At 41.1% G+C, this 11,214-nt stretch overlaps 1 protein-coding gene across 1 annotated transcript; it reads right to left on the bottom strand.

The window, feature by feature from the left end:
• Positions 1–9,088, bottom strand: LOC114428565 (E3 ubiquitin-protein ligase pellino homolog 2). Its single transcript, XM_028397096.1, has 7 exons — positions 8,740–9,088; positions 4,533–4,668; positions 4,169–4,270; positions 3,550–3,747; positions 3,170–3,355; positions 2,884–3,089; positions 1–2,762 (listed from the first exon to the last, which is right to left on the bottom strand). Exons 1-7 carry the CDS (start codon positions 8,817–8,819, stop codon positions 2,378–2,380), a joined length of 1,293 nt encoding a protein of 430 aa, XP_028252897.1. The 5' UTR covers positions 8,820–9,088; the 3' UTR covers positions 1–2,377.
• Between the last annotated feature and the right edge of the window lie 2,126 nt (positions 9,089–11,214).

The raw sequence follows: 11,214 nt of genomic DNA, 5'->3' as shown, positions 1-11,214 counted from the left end.
AAGGCTCTAGTAGTGAGATCAGCCCGAGTTTTTTTTTTTAACAAGGACTACCCTTAATGTTAAAAACTTTGCAGCATATATGACAGAAAATAAGACGAAGCATAACAGGTCCCCTTTTGAGTGCTCCATGAAGGGTCTAAATACAAAATGTAAACAAGTGCTGATGTGAGCAACTTTGTGTAGTGACTTGGTTTGGTGGAAAATATTAGCATAGTAGTACAAAGTGGGATTCAAGAGGTTCACAAAGATCACAGATCTATCAAGTATGAGGATTTTTAGGCTCTCTCTCTCTCTTTCAAATAAAAAAAACAGAAATGCTGCATTTTTTTTTTCTCAACAACTGAGGACTCGGAAGACAACTGTCTGCGACAAGCGGTCGCAGCATAACAAGTTGGCAATCCACCGTGCAAAGTTTTTGACTAAGTGTATGTGTAGTGTACATACTGTATGTGTATGTTCAGCACATGCAAGCTAGACACAATTTCCATGTGAGCGTGTATTATCAATTTTGTCTTCCATACTTGAGGCTATTACTGAAATTACCAGACTTTTTCGAGCGAGTTCACCAAGCTACACCATAATATTCAGTTACAAAAATAGTATCACAATATAGACCATTCAATATGAGCACCAGGGAAGGCTAAATATAGCCCGAGTATTTGGCTACATTCATTGTCTGGGCAATGTTTTATGGTAGCAGTGTGTAAGTGTGTGTTTATTGGACACAGTGTTGGCAATGTTTTCTCACTCACAAGCTCTCCTACATCTACCACACGATTATAATTGGAAACATACAGAACTTGCTTACACTGAGTAACAACGGTTAACTAAAACCAAATCTTAGTTAGAAAAATAGTTGTTGTTTTTTTTTTTTAAACACTGAACATCTAAAATAATTCCTCCCACTTCCCCAAATAAATCCCTCCCCATTTTTTAACAAAATAGTTTTCTTTGAAACAAAAAGATTTTCTTTTGAGGTTATATAAGGTCAAACCTATTGACACTCCATCACACTCACATAAACCCTGTTTAGCAGTATTCGTTAACCAGAAGTGTGTTCAAATTAACAACAGAAGCGATGCAATATATCATTTCTGTAGCATCTGCATCCTAAACAATGCTGACTTCTGTCACCATGAGAGTAACAATGCATCTGCTATGAGAATTTAAATACAAGTAATGTATTTAGCCATGGTTTACTTATTTATCTTAAAAGTCTAGTGCTTTGGTTACACCACATTTACTTAGATCACCCCAGTTTAAAATGAATTGAAATTGAACACGCCTCCGGTTGAGCCCTTAACCTGGACACCATTTCAGTCACGTTTGAAAAGACTGCCGACCTAACACTTGGCTATACATAGCACAACATCTAGCTTATCTATGAGGGTGCTTTTATTGCTTTGGAGAGATGTGAAGAATTTACCCAATTTCATCCCCAGCCTTTGTTTATCCTCATTTGCTTCATAATTAGAATAAGAGCTACTGGATGTAGTGTTCCCTCTGGTACTTCGGTGCTAATCAGAGAGTTGGCAGGTTTTCTTTCCAACTGAACACCACAAAAGTGGTCTCATTTATGTGGAACTCTGTGCATAGATTTAACACTAAATATTAAAATGAAATGAAATGCTGCATGATAACTCAAGACACTGATCCCACGTCTACCAGAAGTAGTAACAGCCCACTGTGCTTACACCTACAGAATACAAGTTACCGCTACCAATACAAAAAAGAGACATTCACTGGCTGTTTTTCATGTTGTAAAATAAAAGCAGTGGTCAAGTCAAGAGGTGCAGTAGGTTTTGTTTTACCCAGAGTACACATATTTGCTTAAGAATGCAGGTTAACTGAGAAACAATGCCTTTTTTTCTTGTTTGCAAAAAGCTTCTTGCTAGCTGTACTCTGTGTGCCCTTAGATATTGTAGTGAAAATAAGTAAGTGAAAGAGGTGAAACAGCTTCATTAAAACTGCTGCTACTTCTGTGGACACGTTGAAGACTCACTGAAATTAGCTGGGATTTAGATGTGCTGGAATTAAAAGCTCCTACACGACAGAGGACTGGATTTTACTTAGAATTCAGAGGGAATACTGTCCACATGACAGTATTATGAGGTTTTTTTCACCTGCCGTCCTGACCTTATGCCAATCAGAAAGCAATGAAGGATAAACAAGGGACGGGACTTTTTTTTAGCACTGAGCTACATTCCGTGATCTAACGTTGAGGTGTTGCTGTACATGCAGAATATAAGTGTAGAAAACACTTTAATACTCCAAAAGAATTACCTTTTCATTCTGATCAACGTTTGCAACATGAATGAAGCTCAGGCAGCTTCCTGTTGTGAGAGTGGTTGCGATAGTGGTTGCTGAGAAGGAGTAACTAGTCGATAGGGCCCTGGAAGATGAGCCGTGTCCACCCAGGTGTGCTGAGGGCAGTGGAGCAGAAGGGGCAGACAGGTCTGAAGGCGTGCGTCCCGTGGGGCAATGGTGTCTCTGCCCAGTATCTGGCTGACCTCTCAGAGCAGACGTGGCCACACGGCACAAAAGCGTGAGAGGGAGCTCCGGTGTCCACATACACAGCAGGCTCACAACCCAGCCACAGGGGCACGTACGGACCCACACTCCTGCAGAGGGGACATTCTCGGCGGACCGTGGAGCCATCCTCTTCTCCTTGGTCCTCTTCTCCCTCAGATCTTTGGCCCCAGTCATGGCGTCCATGGACATGGCCGCAGGTGAGGTAGACCCAGGGCTGACGCTCTTCAAGGCTGCAGTAATACGTAATTCATTCAATAAGTAATGCATATGTACTCCAGAAGTTCAAAAAAGAATTCTTCAAATAGAAAATGATCAAAGCTTTTGAAAAGCCACGCTCATTATGGGTCCTACCTGTGGCTGCGTGGCAGGCTGGGAAAAGCCAGTGTGCTGAGGCCTACAGGACACTGGGGCCTTGACGCATTAAGTTCCTGACGGAGTGCCTCTAAGTGACGCAGTGTGGGAGCACGCATGAGCCCCTCACCTGTTCGCCACAACAGGGTGGCACCACACAAATCAACCAGGGAACCATCACGTAATGCACTACTCTCTCCCTCTGCCTGAAGGCAAATATACATGTCTTAGAATCAGAACAAATGAAGACCACAAAGCCAAAAAAAAAAAACTAGCAGCATCTCACCAGTTTGCCTCGGGTGGGTCCAGAGCGTGTCTCCCGCAGGGCATATACATCGCCACAGACAGAGATCTCCCTCCACAGACCCTGCTTGGGGTCCTCTGGGAAACCCTCTGGGTGCATCACTAGCACACCATTGGTGGTCAGACCATCCATGTGCCCATCAGGATTTTTCCATTTGGTTGCTTTCTCCTGTGCAGCAAGGACACAATGAGCACATGAATTAATAAAGAATTTTGTGTCATGTATATAAATATGGCCAATGATTTCCACATTTCCACATAAGACTAGGGCAAAGATCAATCATATGAATTGGTAGAGTACTATTATTTCCCAAAATATACATATATTGACTTGCTTTGTTTGCGATTTATCAGTCTACTCACCCCTAGGAAGATATTTTTGGAGGAATCAAAGCCTGCAGCATAGATGCGTGCAGTGTAAGGTGGGTTGCGCTCACACACCACTCTGCAAGCAAAACGGGAGATGGTACTGGGAGCGATGGAGGGGTCCTCCCCCTCCTTTCCTCCTCCGGATGTGTCTGTCACCACAAAGTCAATGGGGCTTTCTGTGGAGCGTCCAATCTGCAGAGGACAGCAGCAAGCTGTAACTCACTAACATTCCTGGATGGTATTAAATAAAACCCATATCTATCAGACTGATTACAAAACTGGAAATTTTCCAAACTACCCTTTATATTGTTCTGCACATGCTTTTGAGCAGATCATTTGTTGGAAATAATGCAGATCTGTGTGACACTATTAAGAGAAGAACCTTGCTTAAAAATAGACTAAAGACATTACATTATTACCTGATGGCCACAGTTCTTAACCAAAATAATCTGCCTACTGTAGAAATTACTTTGATGGTATTACATAACAGTATATTTTTGGAGAATGTAGCACATGATGATCCCAGATGTGGGATAATTGTTTCTGAAAACTTCATCATCATTTAAGTAAGAGTCCCGTCTGGGTTGTTTTCTCGATTTCTTTGTAACCTTACCTGGAACATGTCTGTGTTGTGGTCATGGCAGTACTCCACCACCACTGTCTGGTTACGGGACAGTGTAAAAGAGATGCTGTGCTGCCCCCTGCTGTGGACCTCCTGCAACAACAGCAACAGCAACCAGCTGCATTAAGACTCATTTTTCTGGAAGCATCTTTAATTTTCAAATACTGTAACGTGGAAAGACAATAATACAAAAAACAAATTATAGTCATTTTTCAACTTTCACAACACCAAGTGTCAGTAGTTTGGCAATTCTGCATCCTTAAGCAGGAAGACAGAACACTTATGATTACTTATCTTTCCTCTGATACAATTTATGAAATACCACGTAAAGAAACGTTACACCATGCACACTTACATGCACTTTGCTGTCCTGTGGTGTGTTAAGGATGTGCACAGAGCTAGGTTTGACACCGTTGGCCTTGGCCCTTCGGTACAAAGCAAAGCGGCTCTTTCTGCGGCCACGATCTCCACTTGGAAGTGAGCCATTGTACCTGACCCAAAAAAAAAAACACGAAAAGAAAATGTGAAAAAATAGCGATCACATATACACGTGTGTGCATTACAGTTTAACGACGTTGCTTGAGCTATTATCCTTTATTCTTGCTGTGTATCTCATATGACAATGGTGCTTCCAAGATATCGATATAGAAACTGCTGCAATGAAAGCACAAGCTTAATTAAAAACTGAAATAAACCGGGCCAACTCATATTTCATATTAAACTACTCAGCCTCAAGAAGGACGACAACTGGTACTTGACATGACTCATTCAGCTTGTACCAACAGCCCACATACACATAGGAGGAGCTCCCTCTTCATAAAACCTCTTTTAACAACATAAAGCATGTTCAACAGAACAGTAATATTTTTAGGGCCCCCCATGTCACAATTTTTAAGCGCAATACCCATGTTCCTTTAATGACTCTAAGCAGTACTTTGGAGATATAAATTCAGTAATAGAAGCAGTCATAAAAGTCAGATGTTTCTTCTATGAGCGGTAAATAATATATTCTGGACATGTTTTATAATTCAATATCAGTCTGGGTTTTTTTTTTTAGATGATCTCACTTTTTGTCTTCTAATGGAAATCAGTATGGGATGACTCTTTTTGGCTGTTCGTGCTAAGGCTATTTTGAAACCGAGTCAAATTTTATTTTCACAGTTTGAGTTCACACAGAAGGTGATGCACTGGTTTCACTAATCAGCAGAACATTGTCATTATTAAAACTATTCAGAGGAAACCCAGCAGGCAAGACAACCATAACAATATAGACAATGACTGCCTTTACAGGCGTTCAAACTTTATCAAATCAGAGGGTGTCTGGCCTGGCTCTGTTTTGTCTCAAATAGATTCCTCAGTGTGAGCTAAAGAAACCACAGTAGGCTTTGATGGTGTTAGAAAAGCGTAACTTTGAAGCTGTAATTGATAGTAGCCTTTCCAAGGTTTAATATTTTGGCAGTTGATTGAAGTAATTCATCAAATTAAAGCAACATTATGCAATTATTTGATCTTAAAATATGTTCAAAATCTAAAGTGATAAGGATAATGGCACCCCTTTTATTCCTTCACCATGGCCTGAATGTTTGCTTCAGGACAGAGAATAATCTCCTACAAGCAGTGTGCAATATGTTAAGGCGCTATATCACACACCACCAACTATGAGCTAGCTATACAAACTGCTTGCAGTTTAGCTGCCAGCTCAATATCTTATGACACGTGTCAAATGTAATTCCACTACAAAACTATAGAGGCACCCAGCTGCTCAAAATAATAACAAACTGAATATAAGCATATAAAAATCTACCGGAACAGTACACAACATTTGCCTGGTTTTCTTTATTATTACTTACCAATGTACATAAGGATGATCATTTACATTGTAAATGCATTATAACCTGCATTATAGCTCTAACGCCTACATTATTAGTATGATGCTTAACAGCCATCTTTTACAGGGTTAGACTGGCAAAAAAAAGGAAAAAAACAAACATCATAACATAATAAACGGATCTGAGTCATAGAAAGTACAAGGATTACAAAACATATTGTATTTAGACTCATTTATATAGTTGGAAAATAACTGTAAACTTGTTTTAAGGGGAAGTTTGTCGACATTATATATACTTAATGAGCTATGTTATCTTTATCTTAAGACAAAAACACATTATCTGTGGAAAATATTTATGTCAGAGCAGTGAAGGTTTAATGCTGATTACAAAATCAGGTATGTTACCAGGACAAATCTTGATACATTAACTAACTTTTTTTAATTTGAAGATACAATCAAACAGAATGACTTAGTGTTAACCTTCTCTCCTGAGCCCTTTGTGGCATAACTTGTCAGTTTAAACTGTGAATGACAAGAGAGACTGGGTCAAGAAAAGAAGGCACATGAGGACAGGGCTCTGGTCGAAAGGAAGACAATATAAATTAGGGTGAAGGAAAATGGCACAGGACAATCACAGCAGATTGGCAGAGACAGAAAGGCAGTTAGAGGCAGTCATGATTATTAGAAGGCTGAAAAGGGAACAAAAGTGAAGCACAGGGAGGAGACAGAGACGATGCATAGCAGAAGGTTGAGGGGAAAGGCCAGTAGGAGAACATCTCAGATAAGACTGTGGGCAGTTGGCCTGCATCACGCATGTGCACACATCATAAAGCACTATATGAAATATTCAATCCTTCTGCCCCTCAACACAAGGTTTATTTTTGTTGAGGGCAAGTCACCAAGGAAGGCCTGCTGCTGTGAAAGTCAGCACTCAGCAAAACGCCGTAAAGACTGGCAGAGGCTGGATCGAGAGAGAGACGTAGGAATGCGACAGTGTGTGTTAAGATAGGTCGAGAATGAGAGGACAGAAAGGTGTGGGAGGAAATACACAGAGTTGATAAAGAGGGTGTTTGCATAGTGATGAGAGTGGTGTTATGAGCCAGCCATGCCTGACAGGGCAGCAATGTACATAGTGTCCAGTCTAACTAATGTAATGAGCTATGGCAGGCAGCCACTGCAAAGATCACATGGCCTGCAGTGAAGTGAGCATCGGCCACACAGGGCATGTGATCATCAAGGCTGACAGATGCAAAGTCAAACCACTCCTGCACAGAAAAGGCCAGGAAAGTATGATATCTGACAGGAAGCAGCAGACAGAACAGCCTGTTCTCACACTGGGTGTTCTGCTGTATGTTTGGGGATGTTGGCATGTGCCTGAATCATAAAAAAAATCCCACTAATCCAGATGTTGTGCACTAATATCACAGATAATCTTATTAGTGGTTACCTACAGCTGTAAACATATACACATGTTAGCAAACTAACAAGTGACACAGTAGTAATGGATTGTGTGTGTATATTAAAACACATCAATGATACATAACAGCTATGATTGTGGCAACATCAAACCTCAAGCCGAGACAAATGCCTTTTTTAGCCCTCAATAAGGCAAATTAAGGCGCAGAGCACACTTGTGTTCAACTTGTAGGGCTGAAAACCTTAACATGCCCATTCAATTCTCACTTCCTTATTCTGATGTAAAAGGACTGCTGTGTTCAGTCAGATGACAAGGAAGACGACTAATCAGTATTCTGATGGAGGGAGGCTAAAGCCTCCTCATTCTATGTTCAGCCAGAGGGGAAGAGATAGGCCATTAGGTCAGTTATCTTTGGCTTACACAGGAAGCTCTGCAGGGCAAGAGGGTGGTCTGTATATGTGTGTGTTGTGGCGTTTCTGGTCCCTGCAGACTCTGCACAGTGTGGGAGCTGTAGGGCTGGAAACGCTATGGAAGCTGGTGGCTGTCACATCCTGCCTACACTATGTATGTGTATGTATGTATGTGTGTGTGGGAGAGAGAGAGAGAGAGATTGTGGATTGTGCACGTTGGCTGGTGATGTAGAGGGGCTTTTCTCCTCCTACCTCCCACCCTCCCTCCCCTGCTTCCTGGCATGCATGGTCATCTGGTGGAGACGTTTTATTAAATAGTAATAACTGACTAGAGGCGTTATTACTGAATAACATGAGCAAGGTGCATGCATTTTTCAGACAATGATGGTCTCCGCAGTCCCACTTTTAGCAAAGCACACATCTACCACAGTATGACATCATTGGGATTTTCAGCCTGAGCAATCCAGCGCTGCTGCTGCTCGTCTCTACTACAACCATTGATGAAAAAGCGGCTACATCCGTAGTAGCAGTATGTACAAAAGCCAGCGCAGATATTGCACCTTTTACACTTAAACACACCATACAGCATACAGACACAGTACAGCGGCGTGGTAGTATCACATAATATGCTTTTATTTGTAGGATAAACTTACTTTGTGACATTACTACACATCCAGACTGGGGGTAAAACGACCGCCATGTACAATAATTGACATATATACGCCAAAGACGTGTAACTATCCTACATTTAACATCTTAAAACACCCTATGTTTTTAACACAACATTACCTAAACTCACACGTCATCTGTTGGTTTATTGTATTAATAAAGCCGCTACATTTTGAACGGTAATTTGCCTCAGGAGCGTTTTTCAACACAATACAAATTAAGGTTTAAAGAGACTTACCCCAAAATGACCAATTCGCCATATTTTACCGGGTCTTTAACGGGCACATCATCATCTCCGTCTTTTTTCGGTGAATTCATCAGACTGGACTGCTCCAGAAAAAAAGAAAAAAATGCGTCCAATGGCAATAGTGGTGGGATAAAACAATGCTAACACACTCGCAAACTAAAGGGAAGTAATATGGGTTGTAGTCTATCAAAGTTTAGGCACACTTGGGCAAAGTTTGTCCAGACTTCTTGAGGTTTGTTTTAATGTTTTAATCCCGTAAAGGAGCATCTTTTCGTGGCTTTAATGCCAGTGTGTAGCTTAGTTTGTATCACGACAAATCTGTTCAGTAGCACAGGATACAACAACGGCTAACGGCAGGGAGTGGGACATACCATAATTCGAAGGGGAGGGGTGGTCTTTCGAAAAATGTGTTAGACTAGCTAACACAATTATTTCCAAAGACAGTAACGTGTGGCTGTCAGGTTACTAAGACTGTAAAGAGTTTACCGATGATTAGAAGAAAAAAAACAATATTTAAAATTTGATATGTAAATACGCGTGAATGTAAACCCTTCCGTAGAGGAGCGAATGGATGCATCCCTGACGAGAAGCTGGCTCCCACTGACAGAACAAAATGAGGCTTTTTTCAGATTTCACAGGAAGTCCCCACATCTGTGCCATGCAGATGCGTGCGGGTACATTTAAAGTTAAAGACAAGCTCATTTGATTTCATGCACGGACAGAATATAGCGCTCATCTTATGGTTCATTATGGAGTCTGACGTAATGAGGTGCTTCGGGGGGGTGTGGTGGTGTATCTAAGATGTGGGTCACCATCGCGCCCCAGACGACACCATCTTCTCTTCCTCTGTGCATTTCATCTGGGAGTCTGGAGACAAATATAGTCTGGCTGGAACCGAAACATACATCTGTCTTTCTCTCTCTCACACACACACACACACACACACAGACACACGCAAGTGTAGTAAGGCTTAATGTTGTGGCCACATGAGGGCAGTGCACCTGCAAAGTACAACTTTCTACTCTATGAAGTTAGTCAAGTGATTATAATAAAAGTCATAATAATAATAAAAATATCACTCATGGCTCAGTATAAAAGATAACAAAATAAAAACATCGTGAAATGATGGCAGACAACACACTGAGGGTTCAACAAAACATCCAACCTCCAAATAATGCATTGTAGTCAACATCAAAAACAAACACATGACTCAGTTTTATATGCATGCAAAGGAAGGCTTGTCTGACTGAGATACAAAACTATCTTTGTAATGCTGCTGATAGGACTTCTAACAGTCTATCTCTGAATGTGAGTTCTGCGTGTGCTTATGTCCATGTTTGTCCAGTTATGCCTGACAGCTTGAGTCATGGTAAATGAATGAAGCCCGAGTTGAGCCTGCAGTAAAGGGTTAACACTTGTCCCATAGCCACAAGTACCTGGGTGCTGTTCATTGTTATTTTATGAGACAGAAAGCAAAACCTTTGCTGCAGGCATTTTGGACAGAACCCAGAGCTGGGGTGTCAGTAACAGAGCCAGACTTCATCTGGAACAGTAGTGTTCTTCATGTTCTTGCTGTGTGGTATAACATGCAGTGACTTGCATACAGGGAGGCGCCATACTGTACTCTGCATGACTCTGCAGTGTGTGGTGATGTAAGCCTTGTTATCAAATTTTGGAAGACAGTAAAACATTTGTCTGTACAAATTGACTCCTGTTAGTGTGATTTATATGTTAATATGTCAAAAATAGAGTTGATCATGCATGAAATTAAGTGTTGCAACTACAGTTAGGCACTGTAAGAAGTGATATACTCGCCAAACTAGACCAAAGAACCACACCCTTCTTTTATAAATGACACCTCCACAGCAGTCACAGAGGAGCTAATCAACCAGCTCGAGTGCTAACTCACCTATAATGGATATAGTAAAGTTTCAGTGTGGATAGACAACCTCCAGCATACTTTTCTTCTGAGATACAGAGAAAAAAACTGGATGGACCGGATGCATGTGTGTATGTGCATGTTTCAGTGAGTTAAGTTTCTTTCTTTCCCACTGTGGGATTAAGGTCACACCCTCCTCTGTCTGTCTCCCTCTATCCTTCCCAAATGCTCCCTTTTCTGTCTCTCTCTGCCCTTCAAGCACTCCACTAGATAGACAATCATTTTGCCTTCAATTGTGCTCAATCAATCATATATTATAATCAGCAGAGCAACGTTTGGACTGTTAGGATTATTTATTTTGTTGTGAATTTGAAGAAGATAAACCCATGTCTGTGTGTATTTAATGATCAGCAATCATTAGGAGCAATTCTACTTAAGTTCATGTTGAGGTCTTTGACTTACAGAACAGAAGGAGGGACTCAGCAGGCTGCTAAGAAATGCTTAAGTTAGAATTAATGTTAATAAATGGTCTTTCTGCAGGTTTCACAAATAGGAAATTAAACACAAAGGCCGTTTCTCTGTGACGT

This window comes from Parambassis ranga, chromosome 24, assembly GCF_900634625.1.
Source record: "Parambassis ranga chromosome 24, fParRan2.1, whole genome shotgun sequence".
Lineage (NCBI taxonomy): Eukaryota > Metazoa > Chordata > Actinopteri > Ambassidae > Parambassis > Parambassis ranga.
This window is presented reverse-complemented; position numbering and strand designations above follow the sequence as displayed.